The 18,608-nt window shown below is 47.6% G+C and overlaps 3 protein-coding genes across 5 annotated transcripts in view; 1 reads left to right on the top strand and 2 right to left on the bottom strand.

Annotated features, from left to right (window-relative positions):
- Positions 1-9,835, top strand: part of LOC134824862 (transient receptor potential cation channel subfamily M member-like 2) — a 29,118-nt gene extending 19,283 nt beyond the window's left edge. The window contains exons 26-28 of one of the 2 annotated variants that reach the window (XM_063836842.1): positions 7,957-8,529; positions 8,782-8,925; positions 9,073-9,835. In XM_063836842.1, the coding sequence (XP_063692912.1) occupies positions 7,957-8,529; positions 8,782-8,925; positions 9,073-9,354 (999 nt within the window). In that variant the 3' untranslated portion in view covers positions 9,355-9,835. The remainder of the gene's footprint in view (positions 1-7,956; positions 8,530-8,781; positions 8,926-9,072) is intronic. The other variant, XM_063836841.1, reaches the window with a different exon arrangement.
- A 62-nt stretch (positions 9,836-9,897) lies between these two features.
- Positions 9,898-18,543, bottom strand: LOC134824865 (pre-rRNA-processing protein TSR1 homolog). The gene is given in 12 exon segments (XM_063836846.1): positions 9,898-10,639; positions 10,641-10,853; positions 12,002-12,057; positions 12,059-12,145; positions 12,296-12,432; positions 13,114-13,258; positions 13,404-13,685; positions 13,860-13,987; positions 15,523-15,656; positions 15,834-16,055; positions 16,330-16,495; positions 18,522-18,543. Coding segments are annotated over 11 exon segments (2,178 nt in total). The 5' UTR covers positions 16,485-16,495; positions 18,522-18,543; the 3' UTR covers positions 9,898-10,020.
- Positions 16,602-18,608, bottom strand: part of LOC134824863 (U2 snRNP-associated SURP motif-containing protein-like) — a 114,216-nt gene continuing 112,209 nt past the window's right edge. The window contains exons 17-18 of one of the 2 annotated variants that reach the window (XM_063836844.1): positions 18,265-18,372; positions 16,602-17,447 (exon numbers count right to left, since the gene is read on the bottom strand). In XM_063836844.1, coding sequence (XP_063692914.1) covers positions 17,187-17,447; positions 18,265-18,372 — 369 coding nt within the window. In that variant the 3' untranslated portion in view covers positions 16,602-17,186. The remainder of the gene's footprint in view (positions 17,448-18,264; positions 18,373-18,608) is intronic. The other variant, XM_063836843.1, reaches the window with a different exon arrangement.

Here is an 18,608-nt window from a genome sequence, read left to right as displayed (position 1 = left end):
CGGGGGACTGGGAGGGGGACATTAGGAGGAGTCTCAAGTTCATCAAGGATAAGGTGAGGGGGGGCCGGGGGACTGGGAAGGGGACATTAGGAGGAGTCTCAAGTTCATCAAGGATAAGGTGAGTGGGGGCCGGGGGACTGGGGAGGGGGACATTAGGAGGAGTCTCAAGTTCATCAAGGATAAGGTGAGTGGGGGGCCGGGGGACTGGGAGGGGGACATTAGGAGGAGTCTCAAGTTCATCAAGGATAAGGTGAGTGGGGGCCGGGGGACTGGGAGGGGGACATTAGGAGGAGTCTCAAGTTCATCAAGGATAAGGTGAGTGGGGGCCGGGGGACTGGGAGGGGGACATTAGGAGGAGTCTCAAGTTCATCAAGGATAAGGTGAGTGGGGGCCGGGGACTGGGAGGGGGACATTAGGAGGAGTCTCAAGTTCATCAAGGATAAGGTGAGTGGGGGCCGGGGGACTGGGAGGGGGACATTAGGAGGAGTCTCAAGTTCATCAAGGATAAGGTGAGTGGGGGCCGGGGACTGGGAGGGGGACATTAGGAGGAGTCTCAAGTTCATCAAGGATAAGGTGAGTGGGGGCCGGGGACTGGGAGGGGGGACATTAGGAGGAGTCTCAAGTTCATCAAGGATAAGGTGAGTGGGGGCCGGGGACTAGGAGGGGGACATTAGGAGGAGTCTCAAGTTCATCAAGGATAAGGTGAGTGGGGGCCGGGGGACTGGGAGGGGGACATTAGGAGGAGTCTCAAGTTCATCAAGGATAAGGTGAGTGGGGGCCGGGGACTGGGAGGGGGACATTAGGAGGAGTCTCAAGTTCATCAAGGATAAGGTGAGTGGGGGCCGGGGACTGGGAGGGGGGACATTAGGAGGAGTCTCAAGTTCATCAAGGATAAGGTGAGTGGGGGGCCGGGGGACTGGGAGGGGGACATTAGGAGGAGTCTCAAGTTCATCAAGGATAAGGTGAGTGGGGGCCGGGGGACTGGGAGGGGGACATTAGGAGGAGTCTCAAGTTCATCAAGGATAAGGTGAGTGGGGGCCGGGGGACTGGGAGGGGGACATTAGGAGGAGTCTCAAGTTCATCAAGGATAAGGTGAGTGGGGGCCGGGGACTGGGAGGGGGACATTAGGAGGAGTCTCAAGTTCATCAAGGATAAGGTGAGTGGGGGCCGGGGGACTGGGAGGGGGGACATTAGGAGGAGTCTCAAGTTCATCAAGGATAAGGTGAGTGGGGGCCGGGGACTGGGAGGGGGACATTAGGAGGAGTCTCAAGTTCATCAAGGATAAGGTGAGTGGGGGCGGGGACTGGGAGGGGGACATTAGGAGGAGTCTCAAGTTCATCAAGGATAAGGTGAGTGGGGGCCGGGGGACTGGGAGGGGGACATTAGGAGGAGTCTCAAGTTCATCAAGGATAAGGTGAGTGGGGGCCGGGGGACTGGGAGGGGGACATTAGGAGGAGTCTCAAGTTCATCAAGGATAAGGTGAGTGGGGGCCGGGGGACTGGGAGGGGGACATTAGGAGGAGTCTCAAGTTCATCAAGGATAAGGTGAGTGGGGGCCGGGGACTGGGAGGGGGGACATTAGGAGGAGTCTCAAGTTCATCAAGGATAAGGTGAGTGGGGGCCGGGGGACTGGGAGGGGGACATTAGGAGGAGTCTCAAGTTCATCAAGGATAAGGTGAGTGGGGGCCGGGGGACTGGGAGGGGGACATTAGGAGGAGTCTCAAGTTCATCAAGGATAAGGTGAGTGGGGGCCGGGGGACTGGGAGGGGGACATTAGGAGGAGTCTCAAGTTCATCAAGGATAAGGTGAGTGGGGGCCGGGGGACTGGGAGGGGGACATTAGGAGGAGTCTCAAGTTCATCAAGGATAAGGTGAGTGGGGGGCCGGGGACTGGGAGGGGGACATTAGGAGGAGTCTCAAGTTCATCAAGGATAAGGTGAGTGGGGGCCGGGGGACTGGGAGGGGGGACATTAGGAGGAGTCTCAAGTTCATCAAGGATAAGGTGAGTGGGGGCCGGGGACTGGGAGGGGGGACATTAGGAGGAGTCTCAAGTTCATCAAGGATAAGGTGAGTGGGGGCCGGGGGACTGGGAGGGGGACATTAGGAGGAGTCTCAAGTTCATCAAGGATAAGGTGAGTGGGGGCCGGGGGACTGGGAGGGGGGACATTAGGAGGAGTCTCAAGTTCATCAAGGATAAGGTGAGTGGGGGCCGGGGGACTGGGAGGGGGACATTAGGAGGAGTCTCAAGTTCATCAAGGATAAGGTGAGTGGGGGCCGGGGACTGGGAGGGGGACATTAGGAGGAGTCTCAAGTTCATCAAGGATAAGGTGAGTGGGGGCCGGGGACTGGGAGGGGGACATTAGGAGGAGTCTCAAGTTCATCAAGGATAAGGTGAGTGGGGGCCGGGGACTGGGAGGGGGACATTAGGAGGAGTCTCAAGTTCATCAAGGATAAGGTGAGTGGGGGCCGGGGACTGGGAGGGGGGACATTAGGAGGAGTCTCAAGTTCATCAAGGATAAGGTGAGTGGGGGCCGGGGACTGGGAGGGGGACATTAGGAGGAGTCTCAAGTTCATCAAGGATAAGGTGAGTGGGGGCCGGGGGACTGGGAGGGGACATTAGGAGGAGTCTCAAGTTCATCAAGGATAAGGTGAGTGGGGGCCGGGGGACTAGGAGGGGGACATTAGGAGGAGTCTCAAGTTCATCAAGGATAAGGTGAGTGGGGGCCGGGGGACTGGGAGGGGGACATTAGGAGGAGTCTCAAGTTCATCAAGGATAAGGTGAGTGGGGGCTGGGGTGAGGGGACTGGGAGGGGGACATTAGGAGGAGTCTCAAGTTCATCAAGGATAAGGTGAGTGGGGGCCGGGGGACTGGGAGGGGGACATTAGGAGGAGTCTCAAGTTCATCAAGGATAAGGTGAGTGGGGGCCGGGGGACTGGGAGGGGGACATTAGGAGGAGTCTCAAGTTCATCAAGGATAAGGTGAGTGGGGGCCGGGGGACTGGGAGGGGGACATTAGGAGGAGTCTCAAGTTCATCAAGGATAAGGTGAGTGGGGGCCGGGGACTGGGAGGGGGACATTAGGAGGAGTCTCAAGTTCATCAAGGATAAGGTGAGTGGGGGCCGGGGACTGGGAGGGGGGACATTAGGAGGAGTCTCAAGTTCATCAAGGATAAGGTGAGTGGGGGCCGGGGGACTGGGAGGGGGACATTAGGAGGAGTCTCAAGTTCATCAAGGATAAGGTGAGTGGGGGCCGGGGACTGGGAGGGGGACATTAGGAGGAGTCTCAAGTTCATCAAGGATAAGGTGAGTGGGGGCCGGGGACTGGGAGGGGGACATTAGGAGGAGTCTCAAGTTCATCAAGGATAAGGTGAGTGGGGGCCGGGGGACTAGGAGGGGGACATTAGGAGGAGTCTCAAGTTCATCAAGGATAAGGTGAGTGGGGGCCGGGGACTGGGAGGGGGACATTAGGAGGAGTCTCAAGTTCATCAAGGATAAGGTGAGTGGGGGCCGGGGGACTAGGGAGGGGGACATTAGGAGGAGTCTCAAGTTCATCAAGGATAAGGTGAGTGGGGGCCGGGGGACTGGGAGGGGGACATTAGGAGGAGTCTCAAGTTCATCAAGGATAAGGTGAGTGGGGGCCGGGGACTGGGAGGGGGGGACATTAGGAGGAGTCTCAAGTTCATCAAGGATAAGGTGAGTGGGGGCCAGGGGACTGGGAGGGGGACATTAGGAGGAGTCTCAAGTTCATCAAGGATAAGGTGAGTGGGGGCCGGGGGACTGGGAGGGGGACATTAGGAGGAGTCTCAAGTTCATCAAGGATAAGGTGAGTGGGGGCCGGGGGACTGGGAGGGGGACATTAGGAGGAGTCTCAAGTTCATCAAGGATAAGGTGAGTGGGGGCCGGGGGACTGGGAGGGGGACATTAGGAGGAGTCTCAAGTTCATCAAGGATAAGGTGAGTGGGGGCCGGGGGACTGGGAGGGGGACATTAGGAGGAGTCTCAAGTTCATCAAGGATAAGGTGAGTGGGGGCCGGGGGACTGGGAGGGGGACATTAGGAGGAGTCTCAAGTTCATCAAGGATAAGGTGAGTGGGGGCCGGGGGACTGGGAGGGGGACATTAGGAGGAGTCTCAAGTTCATCAAGGATAAGGTGAGTGGGGGCCGGGGGACTGGGAGGGGGGACATTAGGAGGAGTCTCAAGTTCATCAAGGATAAGGTGAGTGGGGGCCGGGGGACTGGGAGGGGGGACATTAGGAGGAGTCTCAAGTTCATCAAGGATAAGGTGAGTGGGGGCCGGGGACTGGGAGGGGGACATTAGGAGGAGTCTCAAGTTCATCAAGGATAAGGTGAGTGGGGGCCGGGGGACTGGGAGGGGGACATTAGGAGGAGTCTCAAGTTCATCAAGGATAAGGTGAGTGGGGGCCGGGGACTGGAGGGGGACATTAGGAGGAGTCTCAAGTTCATCAAGGATAAGGTGAGTGGGGGCCGGGGGACTGGGAGGGGGGACATTAGGAGGAGTCTCAAGTTCATCAAGGATAAGGTGAGTGGGGGCCGGGGGACTGGGAGGGGGACATTAGGAGGAGTCTCAAGTTCATCAAGGATAAGGTGAGTGGGGGCCGGGGGACTGGGAGGGGGGACATTAGGAGGAGTCTCAAGTTCATCAAGGATAAGGTGAGTGGGGGCCGGGGACTGGGAGGGGGACATTAGGAGGAGTCTCAAGTTCATCAAGGATAAGGTGAGTGGGGGCCGGGGGACTGGGAGGGGGACATTAGGAGGAGTCTCAAGTTCATCAAGGATAAGGTGAGTGGGGGGCCGGGGGACTGGGAGGGGGACATTAGGAGGAGTCTCAAGTTCATCAAGGATAAGGTGAGTGGGGGCCGGGGGACTGGGAGGGGGACATTAGGAGGAGTCTCAAGTTCATCAAGGATAAGGTGAGTGGGGGCCGGGGGACTGGGAGGGGGACATTAGGAGGAGTCTCAAGTTCATCAAGGATAAGGTGAGTGGGGGCCGGGGGACTGGGAGGGGGACATTAGGAGGAGTCTCAAGTTCATCAAGTATAAGGTGAGTGGGGGACTGGGAGGGGGACATTAGGAGGAGTCTCAAGTTCATCAAGGATAAGGTGAGTGGGGGCCGGGGACTGGGAGGGGGACATTAGGAGGAGTCTCAAGTTCATCAAGGATAAGGTGAGTGGGGGCCGGGGGACTGGGAGGGGGGCATTAGGAGGAGTCTCAAGTTCATCAAGGATAAGGTGAGTGGGGGCCGGGGGACTGGGAGGGGGGACATTAGGAGGAGTCTCAAGTTCATCAAGGATAAGGTGAGTGGGGGCCGGGGGACTGGGAGGGGGACATTAGGAGGAGTCTCAAGTTCATCAAGGATAAGGTGAGTGGGGGCCGGGGGACTGGGAGGGGGACATTAGGAGGAGTCTCAAGTTCATCAAGGATAAGGTGAGTGGGGGCCGGGGGACTGGGAGGGGGACATTAGGAGGAGTCTCAAGTTCATCAAGGATAAGGTGAGTGGGGGCCGGGGGACTGGGAGGGGGACATTAGGAGGAGTCTCAAGTTCATCAAGGATAAGGTGAGTGGGGGCCGGGGACTGGGAGGGGGGACATTAGGAGGAGTCTCAAGTTCATCAAGGATAAGGTGAGTGGGGGCCGGGGGACTGGGAGGGGGACATTAGGAGGAGTCTCAAGTTCATCAAGGATAAGGTGAGTGGGGGCCGGGGACTGGGACATTAGGAGGAGTCTCAAGTTCATCAAGGATAAGGTGAGTGGGGGCCGGGGGACTGGGAGGGGGACATTAGGAGGAGTCTCAAGTTCATCAAGGATAAGGTGAGTGGGGGCCGGGGACTGGGAGGGGGACATTAGGAGGAGTCTCAAGTTCATCAAGGATAAGGTGAGTGGGGGCCGGGGGACTGGGAGGGGGACATTAGGAGGAGTCTCAAGTTCATCAAGGATAAGGTGAGTGGGGGCCGGGGGACTGGGAGGGGGACATTAGGAGGAGTCTCAAGTTCATCAAGGATAAGGTGAGTGGGGGCCGGGGGACTGGGAGGGGGACATTAGGAGGAGTCTCAAGTTCATCAAGGATAAGGTGAGTGGGGGCCGGGGGACTGGGAGGGGGACATTAGGAGGAGTCTCAAGTTCATCAAGGATAAGGTGAGTGGGGGCCGGGGGACTGGGAGGGGGACATTAGGAGGAGTCTCAAGTTCATCAAGGATAAGGTGAGTGGGGGCCGGGGGACTGGGAGGGGGACATTAGGAGGAGTCTCAAGTTCATCAAGGATAAGGTGAGTGGGGGCCGGGGGACTGGGAGGGGGACATTAGGAGGAGTCTCAAGTTCATCAAGGATAAGGTGAGTGGGGGCCGGGGACTGGGAGGGGGACATTAGGAGGAGTCTCAAGTTCATCAAGGATAAGGTGAGTGGGGGCCGGGGGACTGGGAGGGGGACATTAGGAGGAGTCTCAAGTTCATCAAGGATAAGGTGAGTGGGGGCCGGGGACTGGGAGGGGGACACTAGGAGGAGTCTCAAGTTCATCAAGGATAAGGTGAGTGGGGGCCGGGGGACTGGGAGGGGGACATTAGGAGGAGTCTCAAGTTCATCAAGGATAAGGTGAGTGGGGGCCGGGGACTGGGAGGGGGACATTAGGAGGAGTCTCAAGTTCATCAAGGATAAGGTGAGTGGGGGCCGGGGACTGGGAGGGGGGCATTAGGAGGAGTCTCAAGTTCATCAAGGATAAGGTGAGTGGGGGCCGGGGGACTGGGAGGGGGACATTAGGAGGAGTCTCAAGTTCATCAAGGATAAGGTGAGTGGGGGCCGGGGACTGGGAGGGGGACATTAGGAGGAGTCTCAAGTTCATCAAGGATAAGGTGAGTGGGGGCCGGGGGACTGGGAGGGGGACATTAGGAGGAGTCTCAAGTTCATCAAGGATAAGGTGAGTGGGGGCCGGGGGACTGGGAGGGGGACATTAGGAGGAGTCTCAAGTTCATCAAGGATAAGGTGAGTGGGGGCCGGGGACTGGGAGGGGGACATTAGGAGGAGTCTCAAGTTCATCAAGGATAAGGTGAGTGGGGGCCGGGGACTGGGAGGGGGACATTAGGAGGAGTCTCAAGTTCATCAAGGATAAGGTGAGTGGGGGCCGGGGACTGGGAGGGGGACATTAGGAGGAGTCTCAAGTTCATCAAGGATAAGGTGAGTGGGGGCCGGGGACTGGGAGGGGGACATTAGGAGGAGTCTCAAGTTCATCAAGGATAAGGTGAGTGGGGGCCGGGGACTGGGAGGGGGACATTAGGAGGAGTCTCAAGTTCATCAAGGATAAGGTGAGTGGGGGCCGGGGGACTGGGAGGGGGACATTAGGAGGAGTCTCAAGTTCATCAAGGATAAGGTGAGTGGGGGCCGGGGGACTGGGAGGGGGACATTAGGAGGAGTCTCAAGTTCATCAAGGATAAGGTGAGTGGGGGCCGGGGGACTGGGAGGGGGACATTAGGAGGAGTCTTAAGTTCATCAAGGATAAGGTGAGTGGGGGCCGGGGGACTGGGAGGGGGACATTAGGAGGAGTCTCAAGTTCATCAAGGATAAGGTGAGTGGGGGCCGGGGGACTGGGAGGGGGACATTAGGAGGAGTCTCAAGTTCATCAAGGATAAGGTGAGTGGGGGCCGGGGGACTGGGAGGGGGACATTAGGAGGAGTCTTAAGTTCATCAAGGATAAGGTGAGTGGGGGCCGGGGGACTGGGAGGGGGACATTAGGAGGAGTCTCAAGTTCATCAAGGATAAGGTGAGTGGGGGCCGGGGGACTGGGAGGGGGACATTAGGAGGAGTCTCAAGTTCATCAAGGATAAGGTGAGTGGGGGCCGGGGGAGGGGACTGAGGGGACTGGGAGGGGGGGGACAAAACAAACCATCTACACAAAATACAGATGTTGATATCTTGTTTTAGTGGATACCAAGTAACCTAATATTCCCTGTTTCAGTTGATGATCAGTCAGCTGAACACAGCTCAGGCTGATCTGAGCATGATGAGGTCCATGTCAGTGGACCAATCAGAGGCCCAGATAAGAGATATAAAACACCACTCAATCCACAGAGACTCCAGGAAGTCTCCCTACATTGGTACTGATATACAGAGGAGTCTATTAGCTGACCGGAACGTGGCGTGGGAGGTAGCCTTCCCTTACAACCCACCTGACTTCACCGAGCCTGACGTTCTGAAGAATGTGGACAAGTTCTCTGTGGACCCCAGCAACAGTAACAATATAATCGGAGCATTTAACCAGATAATAGATATAGACGGAGATAAGGTGGACCGAGTTAGTTTCTGTGGTAACTACCAGATAGTGGAAGGAGTGCCGCTGAACCCGCGGGGCAGGACAGGAATCAGTGGTAGGGGGCAACTCAATAGGTGGGGACCTAACCATTCAGCCGAGCCGATAGTTACAAGGTGGGCTAGGGACATTCACAACGAGGAGATTAAACTGAACGGGCATCCCGTGATGGAGTTCGTGGGGGTATTTCTAAAGGAGTCCCGGAAATGGGCTTTACCTGGGGTAAGATAACCTACAGTCTATAGCAGGAAGAAGTGTTTATCAGATATTATAACTATATTTTAAAGTGGGACCCTCTGGTACTGATAGCTGCAGTGGGGGGATCGCTACACCCCCCTCCCCCTACAGTCGCTACACCCCCCCCCTACAGTTGGTACACCCCCCCCCCCTACAGTCGCTACACCCCCCCCCCCCCCCCCCCCTACAGTCGCTACACCCCCCTACAGTATTTTTAACCGGTACACTACCTGTCAGGGCTTTATAAGGCATGGTGAGATGTTAACTACAGCACTGAAGAGGGAGTTTAGTGAGGACGCTCTGGGAGGTATGGACATGGAATCGGAGGAGAGGGAACATGTCCGACTCATGCTCAAGGAGCATCTCTCTTTAGGAATAGCAGTAAGTTTAAACTTAATTTGAATAACCTCAGATAAAAAACATCCTGATTAAGACCAGACCAAAAACCACACTCCTTCGCAAGCTATGGAGCTTGCTGCAAGCATTGTATATTGGTTTGAAGAGTTCAAAACAATGCCCCTCACTCAGGTATACAAAGGTTACGTAGACGACCCCAGGAACACAGATAACGCCTGGGTTGAGAGTCACGCTATAAACTATCACGACGGACTCGGCACCTCCTTCTCCAAGTTCCCTCTAAGAGCCAGCGTTGAAGGGGAGTCACTGCACGCGGAGTGGATTACATTAGACAGGAACATTGACTTGTACGGGAACCACGAGTGGATCCTGGAGAAAGTGTGTTTCCACCGGCACGCTTACAACCCTTTCTCTACCTCGGCTAAGAAGCAGCTCCCTGTCGTGGCGACCTGAGTTTCACCTGCTTTTAGTTAGGATCTACAGCTCTGCAGCGTTTTGTTGAACCAGGGTTTTATTGAAGAAGACCTAGTCTAGATGATAATTGGGGCTGATGACGAAATCTGGCCTATTTAATTGCCGTGGACATTGTAACTGTTGTTGGAGAGCATCACTGCTAAAGTGAACGAAATGAATCCAGGGCCAGGGTAAATTAAAAGAACCCCCCACCTGCACCCACTGAAATTTTGTCCACTTCTTTATCTACCAAAACATGTTGCCAACTCACGCTGGACGCCTGGCCTCATTTGTGCCATTATTGGGAAATCTGACGACATTTTTTACCTTATTTATATATTATATGATATCTGCTCTGTTTACCAATCTATTTCTTTAGTTAGGTTTATTGCTTATAGAAAAAGTATTTATATTGTGTTTTTCTAACCATTAATAATGCTAGTTTTTGTTAATTTTGTATCATGTTCGACTTTTGGAATCAAGTTCAATTGTTGTTACTGCTTTTACCTAGGAATTAGGATAAGTCATTGAAACAAGATATCGTAAAACTCTAATAAATTAAAAGAATTCAGATCCAAATTATTAAAGCTCCTCAGAAGTCAATTTGTAAAGTGTTACTCGAGTGAACATACGTTAAATAGCCTTAAAAACTCCACAAAAAGACGATTAAAAGTATTCAAAATGCCACTTAGGAAAGACTCGTTTATAAAGAGGAATTAAAACTGTATCAGATTGTTGGATCGGTTTGTCAAATGTGATTTTACAGTGTCCGTGGGTCCCCAGGGCTTCCTTTATGTGACCTCGTCTCCCATGTTTAGTCCTCACTTGCACAGGTTTGAAATATGCAATATCCTCTCTGTTGTAAAACAGATATCTAACCACTGCTGATCTTTTGTTAACTTTGGCAGGGTGCCCAGATAACACAACCCGTTTACAGACCACTCTGTCTGGGTCACATGACAACAGCGTGCCTGTAGAAAGCAGGGTAACTGAGCCGTCCTCTTCTACTTTGAAGAGAACGGCAGGGCTCTCTGTCAGAGTGATTGGAGCGTAGAAACTAGCCACAAAGTTCCCTGCTACTGGCATAAACCTCTCCATCTTATGCTTGTTAGATTTAGTGTGTTGAGAGAAGATGGGCTTCACCACATATCTCCTGAATCCCACCTGAGCCAGCAGCTGTTCTTTACCTTTCACTGTACCTGTAGAGAGGGGGTGTCTAGCTTGTGCTACGTGCTGTACACTGAGTCTCTGCTCGTGGGGGAGGAGAGAGAAGAGAGTTATAGGTACTGCTGGTGCTGTCCCGTAGAGAGAGAGGTACCTCGGAGATGTAGATGTCCACGTGGGCGCCCGCTTGGACTGGTTTCTCGGTGTTGCTTTGACGTAGCAGGGACTTTCTGACATGTCTAAAGTTCCTGATCTGAGAGATGCGGGCGTAGTCTCTGGGTAGATTCTCTTGGGGATCCCATGCTGACGTGCGGAAACTAGCCAGTCCACGGTACCTGTGGTAGTTGTGAGTTAAAGGTTGAACTAATATATAACTTCGGAAAATAAACTTGTCATTCTGCACTAATTAATGTATTACCAGTAACACTGACATTGTATTATATTTGATTACAGTAGCATAGGCATTGATAAAAATACAAGATTTTGAGAATTGTAAAATCTACACGAAGCGCCTGGCTCCTGTCGTGAAGATGTGAAAAGCCAATTTCGTTTTATCAATAATAAGTATCAGCGCGTTACATAAACGAACGTTTTACATGTTGACCGTAGAATAGGGGCATCAAATTAAATCACGCCGCGCACTGTTTTTCTCAGGAGATGTGTAACGACTGAATACAGCCTGTGTTGATAAAGGAGCCACACATTCCAAAGGAGTATCTTCTACTTATACCCTAAAATCAAGAACCAGATTTCAAATACCCAACTTGAGGTAAAAACAGCATTTCCCCTGTTGTTTTCACACTGTTTATTGCTGCTATCTACTAGTATCTCATCATATGCTTTCGATATTTTTCTGTCCTTTGAAATCAGCTAAACTTTACCTACAACTTTAAAGATTGGGAGATCAGGAGGAACCTGAACCACTCATAATCGCCTTCAAGTACGAAGACATGCCTGAGTGGTTTTATCATTTAGGATACAGGTGTGACCCACAAGAGGTAGAGTTTTCATGGTTTCGTTTTAAGTCAGATCACTTTCTCTGGTCAAGTTGCACTGTTAAAGATCCTAATTCAAATTCATACTTTAACAATCAACAGTCAACGAAACTTTGGATAGTACCGAGGGGCAGGTCCCGGTCCTATGATGTGAGAATTTTAAATGTATAGGATGGGACATTAATATTTTCAGTGACTAGGGTCGTGGGACCTGGAGCTAAAACGTTTGAAAAGATATTTTTGATATTTCTATTTGTAATTATATTTAACCAGGACGATACAAAAGATATTATATAATATGTTGTCCGAGGAGTCCTAATCCTCCTTCTGAGGTTGCGTTTCTCTTGTATCATAATATTATATGAAATGACATCTGTGTTTTCTATGCTTGCCGGACCGAACTTTCATACGAAGTACATGATTTTTATAAGTAGGTAATTAAGTGGGTAATTAAGTGGGTAATTAAGTGGATAATGAGGATGACTTACTTTTGGAATCTGATTCTAGCAGCCATGTCAATAGGTGTATCCATCTCATCAGGGAAACTGTTCGTCTTCACATGCCTCTCTGAACTTCCTCATCTCTTCTGCTTCTTCCTCTGCATCAAAGTGCACGTCGTAGTTATCACTATCCTGAAGTAGCGTTAAATGTATTAACCCTTACTGTTGGAGTCTAACATACTTATTTGGAGGACCCAGCAGATGTATCACCATAATACTTCTTCCACAATTTAAAAAGTTTCAAACCAAATCTTTTAAAATAATGTGAATAACAACAGAAACCTTGTAATAATCCGTCTCTTCTTCCTCCTCTACCTCCTCATCACTCTCTTCCTCGCTGTCTTCCTCATCTTCCATCCCACTCTCTTCTTCTTCTTCGTCATCTGATAACATCCACACTGCTTGGTAGGCTGACGTTCCTGAATAGTAACACTACGGTTAACTCCTTCACACCTCACATAATACATATATATACAGAAATGATATTATACCTCTTTACCAGTTAGGTTTTTACTTTATAACTTACCTTTAGGTACTCGTTTAGTGTGTTTTTACTTTATAACTTACCTTTAGGTACTCGTTTAGTGTGTTTTTACTTTATAACTTACCTTTAGGTACTCGTTTAGTGTGTTTTTACTTTATAACTTACCTTTAGGTACTCGTTTAGTGTGTTTTTACTTTATAACTTACCTTTAGGTACTCGTTTAGTGTGTTTTTACTTTATAACTTACCTTTAGGTACTCGTTTAGTGTGTTTTTACTTTATAACTTACCTTTAGGTACTCGTTTAGTGTGTTTTTACTTTATAACTTACCTTTAGGTACTCGTTTAGTGTGTTTTTACTTTATAACTTACCTTTAGGTACTCGTTTAGTGTGTTTTTACTTTATAACTTACCTTTAGGTACTCGTTTAGTGTGTTTTTACTTTATAACTTACCTTTAGGTACTCGTTTAGTGTGTTTTTACTTTATAACTTACCTTTAGGTACTCGTTTAGTGTGTTTTTACTTTATAACTTACCTTTAGGTACTCGTTTAGTGTGTTTTTACTTTATAACTTACCTTTAGGTACTCGTTTAGTGTGTTTTTACTTTATAACTTACCTTTAGGTACTCGTTTAGTGTGTTTTTTAGCCTCCTCTGCCTGCTCGTAGTCCTCCTCTGTAGGCCAGGTCTGCTCGGCGTCCATCTCGTTAACTTCGCACTCCATATCAAGTGAGGCGGGGTTCTTAGGCTCGTACACTATTCCCTGCGAGGTGTTGTACAGTGTACTACATAGTAATTACACAGATGAGTTTAACATATCTTATTAAGAGGATTATTAGAGGAGAATAAGCATTCATTGTTAAAACAGTTAAAGAACCCCCCCCCCCCCGGCCCCAATATGTACTCACAGTATTTGAGTTCTCAGAGAAGGGGTCAGGAGAGGTAACAATCCTGCTTATTCTGAAGTGCCCTTGTCCGGGTATATGAAGAAGCTGATCTGGGTCCAAGCCCTGACCCCTGAGGAACCCCCGGACCACTAGAGTTCCTGTCTCCGGTCCAGTATCCTGCATCTCCACACTGCTAGTTATTAGATAACCCCGGTCCTTCAGGAATCCCAGAGTGTGGTGTTTAAAGTTCACTAGTCCCCAGAGCACATTGTCAAAATCACTGGCCTGTCTCATGTACTGTACCTGCGCGATAGTAACCGTAGTAACGTAACCATTATACAAGCTACCATTTCTAGGATGTTAAGGTATGCTCCTCGTTTTAAGCTATAAATCATTACTGAGCAATGAGAGGTAACTGAGCTTGAAACGTTTAATGAAAATTAGCGAAATTACCTTACTACTACTACTACTACTTACCTTAGAATTATTTATACTAAAATTGTTCTTTTGTAGAATTTCACTGAACTGTTTCTTCTGGATATTGAACTCTTTATCACTGAAACTCTGTCCGAGCTGCATAACTATATGCTGTACTGGTGGTAACCCTGTGAAATATTACAATACAGTGAAAAAGTATGTTATAAAAAGGAACAAAACGAATCAACGTGAGAGGGAAGTAACCTTCCGTGGAGTGAAAGATGTGCTAAACGTTACCTTGTGCAAACAGACAGGTGCGCAATAGAGGGTCTATGCTAAATGTTACCTTGTGCAAACAGACAGGTGCGCAATAGAGGGTCTATGTTAAACGTTACCTTGCGCAAAACAGACAGGTGCGCAATAGAGGGTCTATGCTAAACGTTACCTTGCACAAACAGGCAGGTGCGCAATAGAGGGTCTATGCTAAACGTTACCTTGTGCAAACAGACAGGTGCGCAATAGAGGTCTATGTTAAACGTTACCTTGCGCAAACAGACAGGTGCGCAATAGAGGGTCTATGTTAAACGTTACCTTGCGCAAACAGACAGGTGCGCAATAGAGGGTCTATGCTAAACGTTACCTTGCACAAACAGGCAGGTGCGCAATAGAGGGTCTATGCTAAACGTTACCTTGTGCAAACAGACAGGTGCGCAATAGAGGGTCTATGTTAAACGTTACCTTGCGCAAACAGACAGGTGCGCAATAGAGGGTCTATGCTAAACGTTACCTTGTGCAAACAGACAGGTGCGCAATAGAGGGTCTATGCTAAATGTTACCTTGTGCAAACAGACAGGTGCGCAATAGAGGGTCTATGTTAAACGTTACCTTGCGCAAACAGACAGGTGCGCAATAGAGGGTCTATGCTAAACGTTACCTTGCACAAACAGGCAGGTGCGCAATAGAGGGTCTATGCTAAACGTTACCTTGTGCAAACAGACAAGTGCGCAATAGAGGGTCTATGTTAAACGTTACCTTGCGCAAACAGACAGGTGCGCAATAGAGGGTCTATGCTAAACGTTACCTTGTGCAAACAGACAGGTGCGCAATAGAGGGTCTATGTTAAACGTTACCTTGCGCAAACAGACAGGTGCGCAATAGAGATTAGAGGGTCTATGCTAAACGTTACCTTGCTCAAACAGAAGGTGCGCAATAGAGGGTCTATGCTAAACGTTACCTTGCGCAAACAGACAGGTGCGCAATAGAGGGTCTATGCTAAACGTTACCTTGCGCAAACAGACAGGTGCGCAATAGAGGGTCTATGCTAAACGTTACCTTGCGCAAACAGACAGGTGCGCAATAGAGGGTCTATGCTAAACGTTACCTTGCGCAAACAGACAGGTGCGCAATAGAGGGTCTATGTTAAACGTTACCTTGCGCAAACAGACAGGTGCGCAATAGAGGGTCTATGCTAAACGTTACCTTGCGCAAACAGACAAGTGCGCAATAGAGGGTCTATGCTAACTGTTACCTTGCGCAAACAGACAGGTGCGCAATAGAGGGTCTATGCTAACTGTTACCTTGCGCAAACAGACAGGTGCGCAATAGAGGGTCTATGCTAAACGTTACCTTGCGCAAACAGACAGGTGCGCAATAGAGGGTCTATGCTAAACGTTACCTTGCGCAAACCCCAGGTGCGCAATAGAGGGTCTATGCTAAACGTTACCTTGTGCAAACAGACAGGTGCGCAATAGAGGGTCTATGCTAAACGAGGAGTCCCACACCAGCACCACCAGATCAGCACATTTCACAGTGTCTAACTGATCTAATATACCCTCTCCTGGACACACAACTTGTAACCTGAAAATACAATTAATTAAAAAAACACTTTCTCTAGTAACAGAGTGTACACTGTTGCCATGGTAACACACTGTTGTCATGGTAACACTGTACACTGGGCTTGTTTTTAAGTGGGATTTGTGGTATAGTGGATCAAAAAGATGCTTTACAAATCACGAACATCATTATAAAACTAACCGTTTCTTTAGTTTAGTATTGAGTAAGTAGAAGGAGTTACTAGATTGAGAGTGGACCTCGCCCTGTTGTCTCAGTAACTGTAGTGCCTCTGTCAGGTCTACCCCTGAGTGGGCAGGTAACAACACTACACATATAGGAGGGTGTCCTGACCCCCCTAACCCTCTCTTCTCCGCTGCATTGCTCACTACTTTCACTTTCTTTAGCTGCTTCTCCATGTTCTTCCTACACAATATTACCTTATATGGGCATCACGTGTGCACTAAGTATTACCTTATATGGGCATCACGTGTGCACTAAGTATTACCTTATATGGGTAAATTCTAGAAACTGTTTTAATCTGTCCGTTGCACAGTCACGGGGTAGAACATTGTTTTAAACTTGTGTAAATACTATCAACTATATAAATACTGTAAATAGTAATTAACTACTGTAAATAGTAATTAACTTCTGTAAATACTAATTAACTAATGTAAATTGTAATTAACTAAAAACCAACCTGTCCTTCTTGTTGAGAGTAGACACCCCAGACTTGCCATTACCAGATAATACACCAGCTTTACCTTTAGCTGACAGGGAGCCTTTAGATCTGTGTTTACCGTGTTTGTGCGCCTTCTTAGTCTGCTTGAGAGGCCCAGCCTTGTGGGACACCATCTCCTTACACTATGTACAGGGTATCAGTTAATATAGAAAGTATTAGTAAAATGAATTACTAAATATTCTATAATATGAATTACGACGGTTACAAGATTCAATATTTAATGCAGTTTTAGGGTTGAACAAATTTTTAGTAAAATCTCAGCTCTTGCATATTAAACAGAAGCAGACAGTAATACTATTGTTTCGTTAAAATTAGTAAATTTAAATTATACACGTTAACAAAATGTCTCCTTCTCCCGTAACAGTGTAAAGTATGAAGCTAAAAGGGTTGAAAAGACACCCTGGTACTTGGGTGATAAAAATAAAAGGAGTAGTGGTGTTTAAAACATTAAACCTGGTTACTATGGTAACAAGTAGTTGTGTTCAGTATAAACATTAAACCTGGTGCTCTTCAATAACTAGATACTTTCTTACTCCTACCATAACAACTCTGTTACTATGGTAACAACTCTGTTGATGTTCATTAAATAATATGAGGTCTTCTGACTGCTGTACTCTAAAATTGGAAGTAAAAAAGGGACTTAGTTCTCAATACTTTGATTATTTCTGACTTAGTAACTTAGTCACGTGCGAGTAACTTAGTAACTTAGTCACGTGCGAGTAACTTAGTAACTTTGTCACGTGCGAGTAACTTAGTAACTTTGTCACGTGCGCGAGTGGGCAGTAAAAATGTGATAAAACAAGAAATTAAATAGTTCAGTGTCTCGACTTCTTCTTTCTCTCGTGTTTTGGGCTGGCTGATCGTTTCTTCTTGTCGGAATGTTCTCGTCTTCTCTTTAGTTCAGGAGAGGGGGAGGAAGTGGGGGAGGAGCCGTAACTAACCAGACCTCCTAACCCGGCTAGTTTACCACTGATAATAGGAGAACTGAGAGGCTTACTTTTCATCTCACTTTGTAGGTCTGTTAGACTCTCTCTACCTGTTGCTATGTGCTTTATCGTCTTCTTAGCGTCCTTTCCCTGAACACACAAACATTTCATGATATGTTAGATTTACAGTAAGATTGATATCTTAACGTGTATAAATAGTAAGTAACTTAACATGTATAAATAGTTAGTAACTTAACATGTATAAATAGTAAGTAACTTAACATGTATAAATAGTAAGTAACTTAACATATATTATTGTATAAATAGTGAGTAACTTAACATGTATAAATAGTGAGTAACTTAACATGTATAAATAGTTAGTAACTTAACATGTATAAATAGTAAGTAACTTAACATGTATAAATAGTAAGTAACTTAACATGTGTAAATAGTAAGTAACTTAACATGTATAAATAGTAAGTAACTTAACATGTATAAATAGTACTAGTAACTTAACATGTATAAATAGTAAGTAACTTAACATGTATAAATAGTAAGTAACTTAACATGTATAAATAGTAAGTAACTTAACATGTATAAATAGTAAGTAACTTAACATGTATAAATAGTAAGTATCTTAACATGTACAAATAGTAAGTAACTTAACATGTATAAATAGTAAGTAACTTAACATGTATAAATAGTAAGTAACTTAACATGTATAAATAGTAAGTAACTTAACATGTATAAATAGTTAGTAACTTAACATGTATAAATAGTTAGTAACTTAACATGTATAAATAGTAAGTAACTTAACATGTATAAATAGTTAGTAACTTAACATGTATAAATAGTAAGTAACTTAACATGTATAAACATTAACAAGTCTAACGTAACTAACGTTTAATATCGAGTGTTAATGATTTTATTGAATATAAAATCTATAATGCTGTGTTGTTATGGTTACCTTACAAAGGAGATATCTGTATATTTCAGCCTGCTCATTTGTTGTTATCTGTTTTATTCTGGTGCATTTCCCTGATTCTAACTTGTCGATATACTCTGCTACTTTCACCTGGAGAAGGGTATTATATAGTTTTTAAGTATAGTGCAAGTGTATTATTATATAGTATTATATATATATATTTGAGACATTCAGTGAAACAGTAAAACACGAAATTCACATTAAGCTATCGATTGTGTAATCTTTACATGTCTCATTCTCAAATTATTTGTTATATAGTAGTGTTGAAAGTATTAAAACTATATATAAACTATATATATATAGTATGTAGCATGGGAATAAATTGA

This window comes from Bolinopsis microptera, chromosome 13 (assembly GCF_026151205.1).
Source record: "Bolinopsis microptera isolate Bmic1 chromosome 13, MBARI_Bmic_1.0, whole genome shotgun sequence".
Lineage (NCBI taxonomy): Eukaryota > Metazoa > Ctenophora > Tentaculata > Lobata > Bolinopsidae > Bolinopsis > Bolinopsis microptera.
This window is presented reverse-complemented; position numbering and strand designations above follow the sequence as displayed.